Source organism: Bos indicus x Bos taurus, chromosome 10 (assembly GCF_003369695.1).
Source record: "Bos indicus x Bos taurus breed Angus x Brahman F1 hybrid chromosome 10, Bos_hybrid_MaternalHap_v2.0, whole genome shotgun sequence".
NCBI lineage: Eukaryota > Metazoa > Chordata > Mammalia > Artiodactyla > Bovidae > Bos > Bos indicus x Bos taurus.
Window position 1 is genome coordinate 1,175,352 of NC_040085.1, and position 17,814 is coordinate 1,193,165.

At 42.5% G+C, this 17,814-nt stretch overlaps 1 protein-coding gene across 1 annotated transcript in view; it reads left to right on the forward strand.

Moving 5' to 3' along the window:
* Window positions 1-17,814, forward strand: part of SV2C (synaptic vesicle glycoprotein 2C) — a 216,828-nt gene that overhangs the window by 44,886 nt on the left and 154,128 nt on the right. Inside the window, exon 2 of the mRNA XM_027552910.1 lies at window positions 4,987-5,665. Coding sequence (XP_027408711.1) covers window positions 5,086-5,665 — 580 coding nt within the window. The 5' untranslated portion in view covers window positions 4,987-5,085. The remainder of the gene's footprint in view (window positions 1-4,986; window positions 5,666-17,814) is intronic.

Sequence of the window (17,814 nt, forward strand, 5' to 3'; positions counted from 1 at the left end):
GAGAGAGGTGGCCTTGACCTGCCCCTGGAAGAGTGGGAATATACACATAAGTTCAGAAGTTTGGAGAGGAAGAGGCATCCTTAAGTAACTAGAGTCTGCCGTCAAAAATTTGGACAGGCTGGGATGATGAGTCTGTTCCTTCAGTTCAAAATGTGTTCTTCTCTTTCCCAAAATCTTCTTTTCAGAATGCTGTCTCAGTGCAGATAGGGGGTTGTGCATTTTAATGCTGGTTACCTTCAAATATCATTACACTTCACAAGGCTAGGCTATAGAAAGTAGCAATGTGGATGTTTTTACACAGCAAGTAGAGCTTCTACAAGGTCATGTCCATCTTCTAATCTTTCTGCTGTCTCCAGAGCCTGGCTCCAGGCCACTGAAATCTGGAGCTCAGTATGCTGATCTTTTTTTTTTTTTTGTAGATTGTTAATATAAAGGACAGAAGTTTCAAACCCGTGCTGAATAAGCCTTTCAACAACCATTTCTTGCCAGAATAAACATAAAGTACATGGTGTACAGCATCAGATCTCTTGGACTATATTCTTTTAATATGCATAAAAATAGAGCATGTTATTGAATGTAAATTATATCTCAATAAAAATGATTTTAAGATTTTTTGAGAATCACCATTTTCAGACATATGAAACAGAAAGATGTATCTAGTTGTTTACAATCAACTCTGCATGTAGTGTGGGTGGTTATGAATATGAAATATTTCCTTTCTTTCTGACATTAATCATTAAAATGTGTATTAGTTTGGAGTAATGCATTATTGTTGTTATTGCTCAGTTGCTCAGTCATGTCCATCTCTGTGACCGCATGGACCAGAGCATTCCAGTCTCCTCTGTCCTTCACTGTCTCTTGAAGTTTGCGCAAATTCATGTACATCGAGTCAGTGATGCTGTCTAAGCATCTCATCCTCTGCCACCCCCTTCTTTTGCCTTCAATCTTTGGTGACCTGCCGGAGTCCAACTCCAGCAAGCAGGGATTCAACCTGAAAAGATGAACGATGTCAGCGAGAGAAATGAGGCAGCCTCTCAGTTTTCTTTTGGACTGCCTATTTATTTCAAGTTTAAGATTCTCTTTTATACTTTTACAAAAACATTAGGCCAGAGGTTTGACATTTTCAGTTCCCCTTCTCCCAGATTTATTATCTCCATAAATCATTGTTGCTCTTAAAACAGAGTTTCTGCTTCAGTGATTCTCTGGGAATCAGCCTTATCATCTATTATCTACCTCCTCTAATGTGTCCTATAGTTAACTTGTGATTACATTGTAACTCATGCTACATTCCTCAGTTTACTACTTATCTTCCGAAATCCTGTTTTCCCCAACATCCTGAGCTCACTATCTCTTAAAAAGGCTTCTAGCTACAGTGTCTCTAAAAATTCTTAACTTCTATAAGCTATAGTAAAATATACTAACGTTACAACATTCCTTAAATCTTTAACTTCTAAATATTTTAATTATTTCTAAGCCCTAAATTCTGGAGAAGGAAATGGCAACCCACTCCAGTACTCTTGCCTGGAAAATCCCATGAACAGAGGAGCGTGGTAGGCTGCAGTCCATGGGGTCACAAAGAGTCGGACACGACTGAGCGACTTCGCTTTTGAATATTTTTATGACTAGACCCCGGAGAAGGCAATGGCAACCCACTCCAGTACTCTTGCCTGGAAAATCCCATGGACGGAGGAGCCTGGTAGGCTGCAGTCCATGGAGTCGCTGAGTCGGGGCACAACTGAGTGACTTCACTTTCACTTTTCACTTTCATGCATTGGAGAAGGAAATGGCAACCCACTCCAGTATTCTTGCCTGGAGAATCCCAGGGACAGAGGAGCCTAGTGGGCTGCCGTCTATGGGGTCGCACAGGGTTGGACACGACTGAAGCAACTTAGCAGTAGCAGCAGCAAGCCCTAAATTCAGTAAACTCCTTTGCCATAAACATTCTCCTCACAAATAGGCTTCAGATATCAATCCCTCCCATGGCCTCAAGCTACAGCCTATGTGCTCATCCTGGAACACTCTTGTGTAAAAGTCCTTGAACAAATGTCAATGATTAACCTTATGAATAATTTTCTGAGCACAGCTGCAGAAGGCTTTGTGCCTTCTCATGCTCCTCTCAAGAACAATAAGCACCTTAGTATTCCTTTTCAGTCAACTCAGCCGAGGACAGGAAAAGACAAGTCAGAATTACAAGGCCTAACTCCTTCATCCCAGGATCTGTGCCTGTGGAATGAGGAGAGGGGGCTGGGGGTCGTGCCTCCATTTTGTCAGTAATGCCTAACATGGCTCCTGACAGTGACCAGAATATTGGAGCTTCAACTTCAGCATCAGTCCTTCCAATGAATATTCAGAGTTGATTTCATTTAGTCACATTAATTACTGTTTATTAGAAGAAGCAATTGTAGAAGCTTCCCATTACTAATAGGCAGGCTGTTCACGGGTAGCATGTTACAGGGGCTTGGGTTCTGCTTTCATACTCACCAGTCTTTTCCTTTAATGGTGTTTTTGGTGCTGTTGTGCCCAGGAAACAGCTGATGTGCTGTGTCTGATATCAGTTCAGTTCAGTTCAGTTCAGTCGCTCAGTGTCCGACTCTTTGCGACCCCATGAATTGCAGCATGCCAGGCCTCCCTGTCCATCACCAACTCCCGGAGTTCACTCAGACTCACATCCATCGAGTCAGTGATGCCATCCAGCCATCTCATCCTCTGTCGTTCCTTTCTCCTCCTGTCCCCAATCCCTCCCAGCATCAGGGTCTTTTCCAGTGAGTCAACTCTTTGCATGAGGTGTCTGATATAATCATCCATTTATGGATGGTAGACCAGTTGGCTTTACTTACTGTGTAAAATATTTTAATTTTGCATTTTGTTTTAAAAGTAGGAAACCTGTGTCTATTGCCAGCACCATTTATCATCATTCTTCCTTTTCTCTTTTCCTGCCTGGTCCTTCAGTTTTGGAATGCTCCACCCTCAACCTCTTTTCCCACTCCCTTTGCATCTTGCTCTCTCATGGATCCTTCCATCTCTCCCTCCCCCTCACCTTTCAGCTCTCTGGAAAAAAAAAGAAATATAAGGGAGAACAAACAGGAACATCCTTCATGAATACATTTGGGGGAAAAAAAAGCCTTATAATCATATGTTTATGTTCATTTCATTTTTTCATCTTCCAAAATACAGGCCTGAGCAGAGCCATGCTTCTGTTTTGCCTACTAGCCATTTGTAGGTATCTGGTAGTAATGATGCCCAATTCATTGATAAATAAGCATCTTTTTTCTGTTTTGCTAAGTTTATTTGTCATGTCTGGATGAGTAGTTTAAATGTATGTTTGTAATAGCCACTTACCAAGTGTTTCACACGGGATGCAAAAGAACAAAGTAAAAATGACCATTATATAAATCAGTGTTTACTATGCTGCTGCAGTCCAAGCCTTGGCAGATTAATGATGCAGGAGAATGACTTTCACTTTCATATCATTTCTGTAGAAGGTGGGCCTGATATTGGCCACCAGAGAGGACAACTCAGCAGACAAGTGAAAGAAGTCAGCCTGAGTATAATGAGCTGAGACAGAGAGGGGCTGTCCGTGAGAAAAGAAACCCAGTGATGGGTCAGGGGAGGCTGCTGACTCTGTGTCCAAGGAGGCAGATCACTGCAGTTGGACAAGGCGGGAGGGAGTGTGTGCACCCGCGTGTGTGAGACGGTCTAGAGATGAAGATGGTGGGGACAAAGCCTAGGGTTCTTACAGGGCATGTTGGGAAGGGATACCACATTTGGCTTACCTGTCCCTGCTGGCCTGGGGGTGGATCCTGAAATGGCACATCCATACTGGACAATCCATGTCTTTAGTTCAGTGACTATCAAAGTGTATGTGAAGTCATTTGACAAACGCTGCCAATTTCCTACAGATATGACTGCCATACTGGGGGAAATACTCATTGTCTGTTTTGGGTGCCATGTGAGTCTCTGTTATCATTTATTGAAAGGAGATACAAAAAAGGTAGAAGGGAAGCATGTTTTATAAATATTTGTAGGCATAGCTCAGAGATATTACGGGTTTGGTTCCAGACCACCACAGTATAGTGAATATTGCAATAAAGCAAATCATGCAAATTTTTTGGTTTCCCAGTGCATGTAAATTTATGTTTATATTATACTGTAATTGATTAACTGTGATATAGCATTATATCTAAAAAAATAATGTTAATTAAAAATACTTTGTTGCTGAAAATGCTATCACTTGAGCTTTTAGTAAGTCATGGTATAATATCAAAGTCCACTGGTCACAGATCACATAACAAATATAATAATAATTTAAAAGTTTGAAGTATTACAGAAATTTCCAAAATGTAACAGAGAAACAAAATGGGCAAATGTTGTTGCAAAAATGGTGCCGATAGATTTGCTTGACTGAGGATTATCACAGACCTTCAATTTGTTGAAAATGCAGTATCTGCAAAGTGCAATAATGCAAAGTACAGTTAAATGAGATGTGCCTGTATATGACTTGATAGCATTATATGTAGGGACACTTGCTTGCACTTTTTGTTTTCGTTTTTTTCATTGTGAGGAAATGAGGTCGGACTGGATTCTTTTATTATTCTGGGTTTGCCTTTGCAGAATATGTATATACCTGCAAGCAATATTATTTTTCTCAGAGTCTTTCTAGCACTTTCAAAATATGTTGGATGTACTTATGAAGGTGCAAGATATTTCATTGTATTTTCAGGGGAATGCTTGTGCATTATATGCAAGGTTACCCAGGAGACAGAGTTCCTTAAAAACAAAACAGTAATAATAACAGCAAAACCCTAAATACTCTAAGTTCTGATGACACTTGAGTAGAGAACCAGCAAACAGTGTGCTCAGAAGAAAGGAAAAGCTAATTCTGTATGTTAATCTGTGGGGGTCAGTGAAAAGAGACCAAGAAATAGATGGTGGAAAAGGCATTGAAACAAATAATAAATATCTTCTGTGGGTTTTCTTCTTTTGCAGTTCCATTCTGAACTCAAAGTGGATGATGCTGTCAGGACTGAACCACTGACCAGTCTGTGAACAATTCCTGCCTTCTCACTGGCCATCAGTTGAGATAAGATGGAAGACTCTTATAAGGATAGGACTTCACTGATGAAGGGCGCCAAGGACATTGCCAGAGAGGTGAAGAAACAGACTGTAAAGAAGGTGAATCAAGCAGTGGATCGGGCCCAGGATGAATACACCCAGAGGTCCTACAGTCGATTCCAAGACGAGGAAGAGGACGATGACATTTATCCGCCAGGGGAAACCTATAATGGAGAGGCCAATGATGATGAAGGCTCCAGTGAAGCTACTGAGGGTCACGATGAAGATGATGAAATCTACGAAGGGGAGTATCAGGGCATCCCCAGCATGAACCAAGGGAAAGACAGCATCGTGTCAGTAGGGCAGCCCAAGGGCGATGAGTATAAGGACCGCCAGGAGCTGGAGTCTGAGAGGAAAGCTGACGAGGAAGAGCTCGCCCAGCAGTATGAGCTGATAATCCAAGAGTGTGGCCATGGCCGCTTTCAGTGGGCCCTCTTCTTTGTCCTGGGCATGGCCCTGATGGCGGATGGCGTGGAGGTGTTTGTCGTGGGCTTCGTGTTGCCAAGCGCTGAGACAGACCTGTGCATACCAAATTCGGGATCCGGATGGCTAGGTGAGTGCATCCCAGCAGAGAGACACACTCTGAAACTGCTCTATTTGTTGAGGACAGTTAACAAATAGAATACATACTTTCCATATGGAGGCCTGCATTTGTTCCCAACATTTGAATAATTTAAAACATGCAAAGGAATCAAAAGAATGGTGCAGTGATACCCAAATATTTCTACCTATTTCTAACTTAGATTCTGTAGTTAACATTTACTGTGTTTTCTTTATCACCTAGCCACCTATCTATCTATCCATCAATCCCACTTTTATTTTTATGCATTTCAAGGTAAGTTAGAGCAATATATTTTTAACTTACACTGTTATAAATGTTGCATTAGGTTCTCCTTAATTAACTTCAAAAGACATGCCCTTGGAAGTTAATAAAGCTATTATGTGACACTTACCTGACATTTTTCTAAATATAGAGATTAATTCTTCAAAACTCTGATAAATGTGATTTCAGATTCCAAATTTTATGTGTAATATTGTGGTTTAAACACTTTTGGGACCTGTGAATTTTCATTTTTTCCTATAATCTATGTGCATGTCTGTTGGTTTTTTCAATTACCCTTATTTATAGCATTTTCTTTAGATGACTTTGGCTTTTTCCAAATTTGTACCTTTGTGCCTACAATGAAAAAGCTTCCTTTCCTCATAGGACTTAAAAATCAATTTCAAATCATATTAACGTTTCAATTATATGTATTAAAACCATATAACCTTGCTATAAAGTATCTAGAGAGCAAATTTGACTTTTGTTTTAAAGTTACTACTGCACTGAAGGTTCATTCATATTGTTACAACGCTGTATTTAACCTTCCCTCTGGGAGAAAAAGTAAGAAGGCCAAGAAGCATGCCCACAGCAGACTATCCCCAAAACGTAAGGTCCACATCAGACATGTGGTACATTAAATCAGGAGACCTTTCAAGCCCTTCTGCTCAGAGAACACGTTTGTGTGCATAGCAAACCTTTATGTGTTTCAGAGTCTGTGAAAGAGAGTAAGAATACTTGGTGTCTCTGTTTCCAACGGACTTTTTAAAACTAAAACTTGAAAAACAAAAGTATACAGATCTTTTTGTGGTTTAGTAAGTAACTCCTAATTTATACTATATAATATATATCATAAATAATATAATAATTATATTAATATGTATTATTATATATAATATAAACTCCTAACTTATCCCTTCCTTCTTCCTTCCCCTTTGGCAATCATATGTTTGTTTTCTGTGTCTGTGAGTCCATTTCGGGTTTGTAAAGAAGTTCATTTGAATCGCATTTTTAGATTCCACATGTAGGTGATATAATGTGATACTTGTATTTCTGTGTCTGACTTGCTCATTTGTTTCTTTAATTGCTCAACTGGAAGAGATAGACCCATAGATGCAGTCTGGGAGGGGGATGAAGCGGGGAGCACAGGGGCATAGATTGCACGGGTTTTGTTGGTGGGCTCATCTGTGTGTTCACTCATCAAAATGCAGAATAGGGGTTGGAGGAAGGTATAAAGTCATTAAGTTCATCATTTCAGCATATCTATTTCATAGATAGCACTCTAATTTTGTTTAATTTTTTTCCTTTGGTGAGTAAATCTACCTACCAGGCATTAAAATATTTATCAAGATTTTGCTAACAGAATATATCAGCAGAATGTTTTAAGAAAACAGATCTTTAGAAACACATCTATTTTAATACACAATATTTAATACTTTCAGGCTTGAATATAGACTAGCAGTCTTTTCATGTTATGTTCCTCGCTTTTATATCGGAAGCAGAAAAGTCGAAGCTGAGCTTCCCTTTTATCTTCCTGGTGCTGAAGGAGGTGCAGTAGCTCACACGGTGCTCTTACCAGTCTGTCCCATAAACTGATGGTGTCACATACCCCCGGGGGCGTTCACAAGTGTAGATAATGCTGGGGAACTATTGGAGCACAGACATTTTCATCTCCCCATAAACACTGCCTGCTTTTGTGAATTAAAAGTGTGTCCCCAGGAGTGTATGCTCTGAGTCCCCCACAGAAACTTTGTGATGGGTTCACAACTGCGCCTTCCAGACTTGCCTTTCATTTATTTGCCATTGTAATTTTACTGACAATTGCATTCTAACACAGTCTTTTTTTAGACAAGCATGTAAATTGTTTTGCCATTTTCATTTCAGCAAATAATAGCTTTGTAATATAATTACCACACTAAGTCATAGCAATGGGATCAAAATGCAAGACAGGAAGATGCACAACCCATGTTTGGTGTCTTTTGGGAGGAGAAAGGTTTGCAAAATTGTTTCTCACTTGCCATTGAGCATTGTGTCATTTCACTCAAGGAAAACTAGGAATGAAAAATATTAGCTGATTTATGTTTTAATTATTTAGGAGACAATGCCCATCTTTGTGTTTGCTGGAAGATTGACTTCCAGACAGTTAAGGGCATCCCTTGTGTGCATGTGTTTGTCTGCACAGTCTGTGTGCATATATAGTGTTGTTAACTGAAAAGAGGTTAATCTAATGAGCTGCTATTTGGGGGAATAAGTACCATCATTTTAAGAAAATTCATTTTCTATTGCCAAAGTCTATTTATTGAGTATTTATTATGTGCAAAGCATGATGTTACCACACGGGAACATAGGAGAAATAGCAAAAACAAAACAAGGTTTGTGTATCCAAAGAAGTCATAGTCTAGCATAGAGAGATGACAAGTGTCTGTGCACCACCAAGTCAAGGAAACAAATATCCACAGCCAGAAGTTGTTCAGTTGCTCAGTCATGTCCAACTCTATGGGACCCCATGGACTGCAGTACATCAGGCTTCCCTGTGCGCCACCATCTCCCATAGCTTACTCAAACTCATGTTCGTCGTGTTGGTGACTCCATCCAACCATCTCATCCTCTGTCGTCCCCTTCTTCTCCTGCCTTCAGTCTTTCTCAGCATCAGGGTCTTTTCTAATGAGTTGCTTTTCACATCAGGTGGCCAAAGTATTGGAACTTCAGCATCACTCCTTCCAATGAATATTCAGGACTGATCTCCTTTAGGATTGATTGGTTTAATCTCCTTGCAGTCCAAGAAGAGAAGTGTATAACCAGAAGAGAAGTGTAGCTAAAGAGACTTCAAGCAGGGAGACCCTGTGAGGGGAACAGACCTGACTAAGGCAGTGGATGGAAGGCATGGACCAGAGAGCTGGCCCAGAGGTAGAGTCAGCAAGGGTTGGGTCACTGGTAGTTTGGAACAGAAGGAACAGGACAGTTAGTGGAAGGCAGGCAGTTCATCAAGTTAGGTAAGGCAGATGATAGGTCTGAGCATGAAGGAGAAAGGAGAAGGGTTTGTTTTTCTATTTTATTTTGAAGATCTGTTTATTAAATTTGGTTTTGCCGGGTGTTCATTGCTGTGGGCTTTCTCTAGGGGCAGTGCACATGCTTCTCACTGGCGTGGCTTCTGTCGCCAAGCTCTGGGTTCAGGCACTCAGGCTTCAGGAGGTGCAGCCCCTTGGCCCGAGGGCACAGGCTCCACAGCCTGTGGGCTCCTCCCAGACCAGGGATCGAACCTACGTCCCCTGCACTGGCAGGCAGATTCGCAACCACTGGACCACCAGGGAAGCCCGGTTTAGTTTTAGACCGATCACTTTGAGATTTGGGGGGAGGCATCCAAAGAGGAGCACCTGATGGGCTCCTGCCACCACGTGAGCTGAAGCGCTGAGTGTTTTGAGAACCATCTCATTTAAGGTGAAGCTGCCCAAGACCGTAACCAGGGAGAGGGCAGTTTCCTGCCGAAGACTATTTGTGGGACTGGTGGTGAGGAAGACGTCACGGAGGAGACTGAGAAGGAGCAGCCGAGAGAGAGGGCAGCTCTGGGAGTCGCTCGAAGAAGGAAGGGATGTGCTTCCTTCGTAGGTGCAGAAGAGTCTTGTAAAGGTTGAAACGGGCCCCTCGGGTCTGGCCCTTGAAGATCTTGGCCGCCACTAATGGTTCTTCCAGTTTGTGCCAGGCTAGGACGTTCATTTGAAGGGACAAGCCCATGTATGGAGTGAAGTGACAGCGTGCCCTCCAGCTTCCCAGCCCCCTGCACAGGGGCCGGGCCTCCAGCGTTCTCCCCTCACAGGGCTGCGTCTCACAGTGGATTCGCAGGGAGCGCTCTCCGACCACATCTTACCTCTGGTCCAAGAGCTGCTGAGGACCAGTTTGGGTTCTAAGAAAGCCTCCAGACAGGGAGGGATGTGTGCCGGTTTCAGACTCACAGCACGACCAGGCTCAGCCACCTTCCCGCTCTCGCCTGTCACAGCCCAGCTAGTGCCTCGCTGGCTCCCCTTCCTCCTGCTCTTCCTCTGGACTGTTCTGTCTCCTGCTGGAGAAGCAGGGAGCCTCATCGTTGTTGGGCCACCTGCTTTCTGGTTGGGGGTGGTAGAGTGGAGTAATTTTTAGGTACTAAAACATTATCGTGGCCAAGTGTTGACGAGTACAAAACAGATAGAAGACAATATATTCTAAACCAAGACATACTTGAGAACTCAGCCTGAACTGAGTGATAACTGAACATCCTCTCTAGGTTTCTTCTGTCTTTTATCAACTGTAACACCTAATTTCCACATGCCTTGGTGATTTTCAGAGCACGAGTTTTGATAGTGTAGGCAGGCCAAAGCCGGATTGTTGTTGTTAGTTGTTAAATTGTCTTTGCGACTCCATGGACTGTGGCCCACCAGGCTCCTCTGTCTGTGGGATTTTCCAGGCAAGGATACTAGAGTGGGCTCCATTTCCTTCTCCAGGGGATCTTCCCAACCCAGGGATTAAACCTTGATCTCCTGCATTGGCAGGTGAATTCTTTACCACTGAACCACCGGGGAAGCCTTAAGCATCTCTTTAACCTCTCTATCTATAGTTTTTATTTGGATGGTGTAGAATTCCTTGGAACATACAGAATTCTCTCTCTCGCTCATTTTTTTTTTAACCACTTATAGCAAGAATAGTTTCCTTAAAGCCTGGGCTGGATGAATATGACCTGAACGCATACCTAATTTCTTTCTCCATCCCTCCATTTGTTCCCTTATTCCTTTCGTTATTAACAAAAGAAGAAAAATTCTGCTGAGATTTCTAAAGCTGCTTTATGTCTGGATGTTTGTATTTTGGGGGAAAGAAAAGAACAGCTTCAAGCTTCTGAGAGTCCCTTTTTTTAGTCCCATTGACTGTTATTTGCCCCTGGACTGCAGACAGAGTGTAGTGACTGTGTTCCTGTGTGCTGAGCATCTTTTCAGGGCGTGTATCGCCCTTGCTCAGTGCTGCCAGGTGGACCAGGATATCCCAGCTGATAACAAAGAGTGATGCAGAGTTTTTCCTCTTTGAACTTTATTCCAAGAGCTTTATCATTTGGCATCTGGTGCGCTCTAAATTTATGGAGAAGGCAATGGCAACCCACTCCAGTACTCTTGCCTGGAAAATCCCATGGATGGAGGAGCTTGGTAGGCGGCAGTCCATGGGGTCTCGAAGAGTCAGACACAACTGAGAGACTTCACTTTCACTTTTCACTTTCATGATTGGAGAAGGAAATGGCAACCCACTCCAGTGTTCTTGCCTGGAGAATCCCAGGGACGGGGAAGCCTGGTGGGCTGCTGTCTAAGGGGTCGCACAGAGTCGGACACGACTGAAGTGACTTAGCAGCTTAGCAGCACTCTAAATTTAAGACCCTTAGCTTTGTACCCTAAAAGTGTGTGCTGCAGGCTTCAGGATCAGCAGCTCTGCAGCCTGCTCAATGCCATTGTCCTCTGTGTCTCAGAGGGAAGTTTGATCTCTGCTGTGGGTGTGCCCTCTGGCTCTGTTTAGCCTCTCGCTGTCATAGTGATTCTAATTGGAATTAAATACTTATTGATTCCTAGAGAATATCCTGTCCACCAACACTAGCAAAATCTTATTTGGATTCATTATTGCCCAATTGGAAAAGAAGACTCAATAATTCATTGCCATTATATTCCTGGGTCTTATTCTCTCTGGTCTTTCACATCCTTCTGGGAAAAGAGAGGTTTCTGGCACCCAAATGGAGTTGGACCAAGTAGCCTGAAAAGGTTCCTCCATCCAGAGCCCACAGGACAGGAGAGAAGAGAAACTCTGTGTTACATTCATGAAATTCACCAGTAAGTACATTCTGGGCTGTGAAAGTGTGATAGTAAATGCCCTCTGTTGTCTGGAAGGTCCCTGGGTAGCTCACAATATAGCTTTGAACCTGAAGGCTGATTCTTGCAGCTGAACACCTGTATTCCTATGTCCTAGATTACTCCTGGGTGGGGATTCTGATCCTCTGGCTCTAATATCCTAATGCAGTCTGGGACTCACCAGGAAGGCCCTGAAGAACTCGGGGAAGTGTTACCAGATTAGGGAATTTGTTAACTGTGCATTTTGGTTTAAATAAGGCAGTCAGACTGTTGATCATCTAATATCTGGATCAAGCCAAATACATGTAATACAGACTTGTAGGTTCCAATTCTAAACACCATGTTTTCAGGGGAAATCTAATGTCTCAAATATTCTTCCATAACAAGAACTTCTACAGGACCTAAGTTTCCTGCATAAAGCTTCAGAATATAGGAAACGATTACATTCATCTTGAAGAATTAGTCTGATAAATCACTGATGTAAGTATTCCCAACCTACATATTTGCAAATTGACATTCTTACCTTACACTTTGAGATTTCTTATTGGCCTTTAAGATCGTGAGAGGAAAAGTAATGAAAAGAAATACTGAAGTAAGTCAGAGAAAGACAAATATCATATGATATCACTTATATGTGGAATCTTTAAAAGTATTATACACATGAACTTATTTACAAAACAGTCACAGGCATTAAAAACAAACTAGTGTTATTTGTTTGAAGGCAACGGCACCCCACTCCAGTACTCTTGCCTGGAAAATCCCATGGATGGAGGAGCCTGGTGGTCTGCAGTCCATGGGGTTGCTAAGAGTTGGACACGACTGAGCGACTTCACTTTCACTTTTCACTTTCATGCACTGGAGAAGGAAACGACAACCCACTCCAGTGTTCTTGCCTGGAGAATCTCAGGGACGGGGGAGCCTGGTGGGCTGCCGTCTATGGGGTCACAAAGAGTCGGACATGACTGAAGTGACTTAGCAGCAGTAGCAGTGTTATCAAAAGGGATAGTGAGAGGAGCAGAGAGAGATAAATTAGAGTTTTGGATCAACAGATATCACTATTCTATATAAAATAGCTAAACAACAAGGACTGACTGTATAGCATGAGGAACTGTATTCAGAATCTTGTAATAATTATAATGAAAAAGAATCCACAGGACTTCCCTCATAGTCTGGTGGTTAAGACTGTACTTTCTTAGCAGAAAGTCCTGGTTTGATCACTACTTTGAAAAGCTCTGACAAACCTAGATAGTGTATTAAAAAGCAGAGACATTACTTTGCCAACAAGGGTCCATATAGTCAGAACTACGGTTTTTCCAGTAGTCATGTATGGTGTGAGAGTTGGACTATAAAGAAAGCTAAGCACTGAAGAATCGATGCTTCTGAACTGTGGTGTTGGAGAAGACTCTTGAGAATCCCTGGGACTTCAAGGAGTTCAAACCAGTCCATCCTAAAAGAAATCAGTCCTGAATAGTCATTGGAACGACTGATACTGAAGCTCCAATACTCTGGCCACCTGATGCGAAGAACTGATTCATTGGAAAAGACCCTGTTGGTGGAAAGATTGAAGGCAGGAGGAGAAGGGGATGACAGAGGATGAGATGGTTGGATGGCATCACCGACTCTATGGACGTGAGTTTGAGCAAGCTCTGGGAGATGGGGAAGGACAGGGAAGCCTGGTGTGCTGCAGTCCATGGGGTTGTGAAGAGTCAGACATGTCCGAGCAACTGAACAACAACAAAGGGGAACTAAGATCCCACGAGTCACACAACATGGTCACAAAAACGTATCTGGAAAAGATTCTAAATCACTTTACTACACAACTGAAGTCACTTTGTTATTATAGTTGAAATGAACACATTGTTGTAAATTAACTATAGCTAAGTCGCTTCAATCGTGTCCGACTGTGTGTGACCCCATAGATGGCAGCCCACCAGGCTCCCCCGTCCCTGGGATTCTCCAGGCAAGAACAATGGCAACTGGAGTGGGTTGCCATTTAATTAACTATACTTCAAATTAAAAAAATAATTGTGTGTTAATTAAGAGCAAATGGACTGTGAGTAGGAACACTGATTGATTTTATAACTGAAGCTTTGTACTAAGTATTTGGGATATCCAGATGCAAAGTTCTGGGTTCTGGCAGAGTAGGCATTGGAAAGATATTGGAAGTTTGGCTTTTGATGTGTTACTAGATTTTTTTTTTCTCTGATTACAAAAATCTCTGTAAAAGCTAGGGCTCAGCTATGTACCAGCTATTCCTTCAAAAAGAAAAGTCAAGTAGCTAGTTTAAATTATTGTTATGGGTCAAGTGGGGTGTAAGTAATTTAAGAGTTTAGAATGAAATTTAAGATTTTGAAATTTTAACTTCTTTGTTTTTTATGACTTCGTCACTGGCCATGACTATGACCTTCTGGTCTCCCTTCCTAAAGAATCTTTGAGCTGGGGATTCTTGCCCCAGCAGCCCACTTGACTTTGTCTTCCTCATTCCTGGGAGTAAAGGATGGAGTACTTGGGTTATGTCATGTCCCTACTCAAAAATGTTGAGTACAGGTTGATTCAAACTCCTTAGAATGGCATTCAAGCTCTCCACAATCTGAGCCTAATCTATTTTTCCACCTATCTACCTAACTTCTCTGCCCCAGGTATTACAAAGTCAGGGATAGTTAGGATTACTGGAGAAAATACAACATGGCCAGTTAAATTTAAATTTGCGATAAATAACAAAGGAATAATATTTTAGTATAAATATGTCTCACGCAGTATTTTGTATCAGTTAAGTTCAGTTGCTCAGTCGTGTCCAACTCTTTGCGACCCCATGAACCGCAGCACACCAGGCCTTCCTGTCCATCACCAACTCCTGGAGTTTACTCAGACTCATGTTCCTTGAGTCAGTGATGCCATCCAACCATCTCATCCTCTGTTGTCCCCTTCTCCTCCTGCCATCAATCTTTCCCAGCATCAGGGTCTTTTCCAATGAGTCAGCTCACCACATCAGGTGGCCAAAGTATTGGAGTTTCAGCTTCAACATCAGTCCTTCCAATGAACACCCAGGACTGATCTCCTTTAGGATGGACTGGTTGGATCTCCTTGCAGTCCAAGGGACTCTCAAGAGTCTTCTCCAACACCACAGTTCAAAAGCATCAATTCTTCGGCCCTCAGCTTTCTTTATAGTCCAACTCTCACATCCATACATGACCACTGGAAAAACCATAGCCTTGACTAGACAGACCTCTGTTGGCAAAGTAATGTCTCTGCTTTTTAATATGCTGTCTAGGTTGGTCATAGATTTTCTTCCAAGGAGTAAGCGTCTTTTAATTTCATGGCTGCAGTCACCATCTGCAGTGATTTTGGACCCCAAAAAATAAAGTCTGCCACTGTTTCCACTGTTTCTCCATCTAATTGCCATGAAGTGATGGGGCCAGATGCCATAATCTTCGTTTTCTGAATGTTGAACTTTAAGCCAACTTTTTCATTCTTCTCCTTTACTTTCATCAAGAGGCTCTTTAGTTCTTCTTCACTTTCTGCCATAAGGGTAGTGTATATGGTATATACTTATATTTATCAGTTATCTGTTCACCTAAAATACGAATTTACCTGGATCACCATGTGGTTTTATCTGCTGAATTTGACAACCTTACTGGTAGTAGTGATAACAGGAGGGCTTAGAGTTTGCTCTTTGCCTTCTGTTTGTCAGGCATCATGTATGTCATATTAATTTCATTATCTCATTTAACCAAAATTATATCTGATCCCAGACATTCAGAGTCAGTGCTAGGGGATGACCCTTGGGAACCGTATATGTTTTTTAAGCGCCTCAAGTTATTCTTAGTCCACGTGAAGAAGCACCATGATCTTGACCATTGCTTCTCAGACATAAAAATGCAGACAAGTCACCAGAGGAGGCAGGTTTTGCTTGAGCAGGTGTGGAGTGGGGTCTGAGATACTTTTACAAGCTCCCAGGTGATTTTGGCATCGGTGTTAGTTCCAAACTCCACATTGAGTAGCTGTGCCCTAGACACCCCTAAACAAGAAGCAGCAGCATTCCCAACAGCTGTGATAGCAAAGGTTGTACATGATATCAAGATTTCAAACCATGGAAGGGGTAAATGGAAATGGGACTGATTTCTTTATTCATGAGTAAACAATAACATCCATGGACGAGGAAGCTTTATGTGCCATTTTTGAAAGAAAGGTTTTTTTTTCCTCCCCCCAAAAGGAAATGTCTTATTGATAGCTGAAGGATGCACAGTTGTTTTTTCCCCCACCAAGATGGGCATTTGGCTTCTTTAGGCTCGTCTTTCTCCTACGTGGTGTGGGGCATGACAGTCCCTAACCATGTTTACAGCTCTGCATCCCAGAACGGACCCTGGATGTGCAGGGCGCAGCGTGACTCTGCTTTGTAGAAATAGTTTCTCAGTGCCAGAGTCATGGTGATAAATTTATAATGTGACTACAGATTTTTTCCCCCTCTTATGTATAGAAAATTTAATAGTTTTTCTGAGAGTAGCTTAGTTCTCTCAGCAGAATCTAGTTAAGTCAAAAATATTAAAAAATGCTACTGTGTCAGAAGAACTGATTGAAAGCTGAAAGAGTTAGCCAGACTGCTAACAGGGATGAAAAGAAATCCTGCTGTGGGAGTCAGTTCATCCATAAACATAGATGCTGGAGTGGAGGCAGATTGTATATGTGAGGCGGTTGGCTTCTCAGAGCCATCTGTCTGTCTACTTCATTATCTCTTTGTTTTTCTAATTAATAGATTAGAGATGTCTTTGTGGCTGCCTTTCAAAATTTAGCAGTTCTCACCCAGAAAGAACACTCACAGAGGCTTATCCATCATATATTAGATTCTCCCAAGATATTGCACTGTGCCCTCTATCATGGCAGATATGAAGATCAACCAGACAAAACCCAGAGCATAAGACACAAGACGTCGAAGTGATACAGGAAGCAGAGGACTGAGAGATGAATCCTGTTTGAGGGAGGCATGGATAGGGAAAAGTCTTAAGGAGACTGTGGTATTGGAGCCAGGCTTGGAATGGTGGCTAGAATTTGGGCTCACAGAGATGTAAGCGGAAAAAGACTATCTCTGGGAGGGAGCACAGGCTGAGCAAAGGCACCATGGCATGGAGACCTTATACTGAGTATTGGAAATTAAATGTTCAGTTTTGTTGAAGTGGAACATACACAGAGGGGAGAGATTGCAAAGGTAGCTAGGGACATATCTGTTCATGGAGAAGTTTCCAGGAGTTTATTTGGTGTGGGGGGAACTGGGGGAACCAGGGGCATGTTAGCAGAGAAGTGACCAGGTGCAAACTCTGCTTTAGGAGACTGGGTGTTTGGACTGAGGAGCGAGTTGAGGGGGGGCTGAGATGCATTTGAACTGTGCAGTCAATACATGTCAAGACCCTGACTGTGGGTGATGGCAGAGAGACTAGAGGGGAGAGGGCCTTTTCAAGAGGATTTCTGACCCTTTACAACCCACTAGCTGTGGGAGCAGGAAAAAGGAATATATCATAGGTACTGAGGCTTCATGCCCAGGTGCTATGTTTGAAGCGGTGCTTTAAACAAATTGGAGCTCCAGAGTTGTTGGGGAGGTTGGGGGGAGCCCATGTGTAGGAAAAGTGAAAAGTGAAAGTGAAGTCACTCAGTCGTGTCCGACTCTTTGCGACCCCATGGACACCAGGCTCCTCCGTCCATGGGATTTTCCAGGCAAGAGTACTGGAGTGGGTTGCCTTTTCCTTCTCCAGGGAACTTCCCGACCCAGGGATCAAACCCAGGTCTCCTGCATTGTAGACAGACGCTTTACTGTCTGAGCCAAAGAAGATGAATTTAGTTATTTGTACTATAAGTACAAGAACTGAGTGTCTCGTTCACAGACTACCCATGGCACAGAGTCTGGCAGGTGAGCGGTACCCAGTGACCTTTTGTCAACTTTGAAATGCCAACTAGGCTGCTCAGGAGAAATCGTAAAAGAAGGCATTTGGAAGTAGGTTCTGGGGCTTGATGCAGAAACTGGCCCTAGAGTTGGGCAAT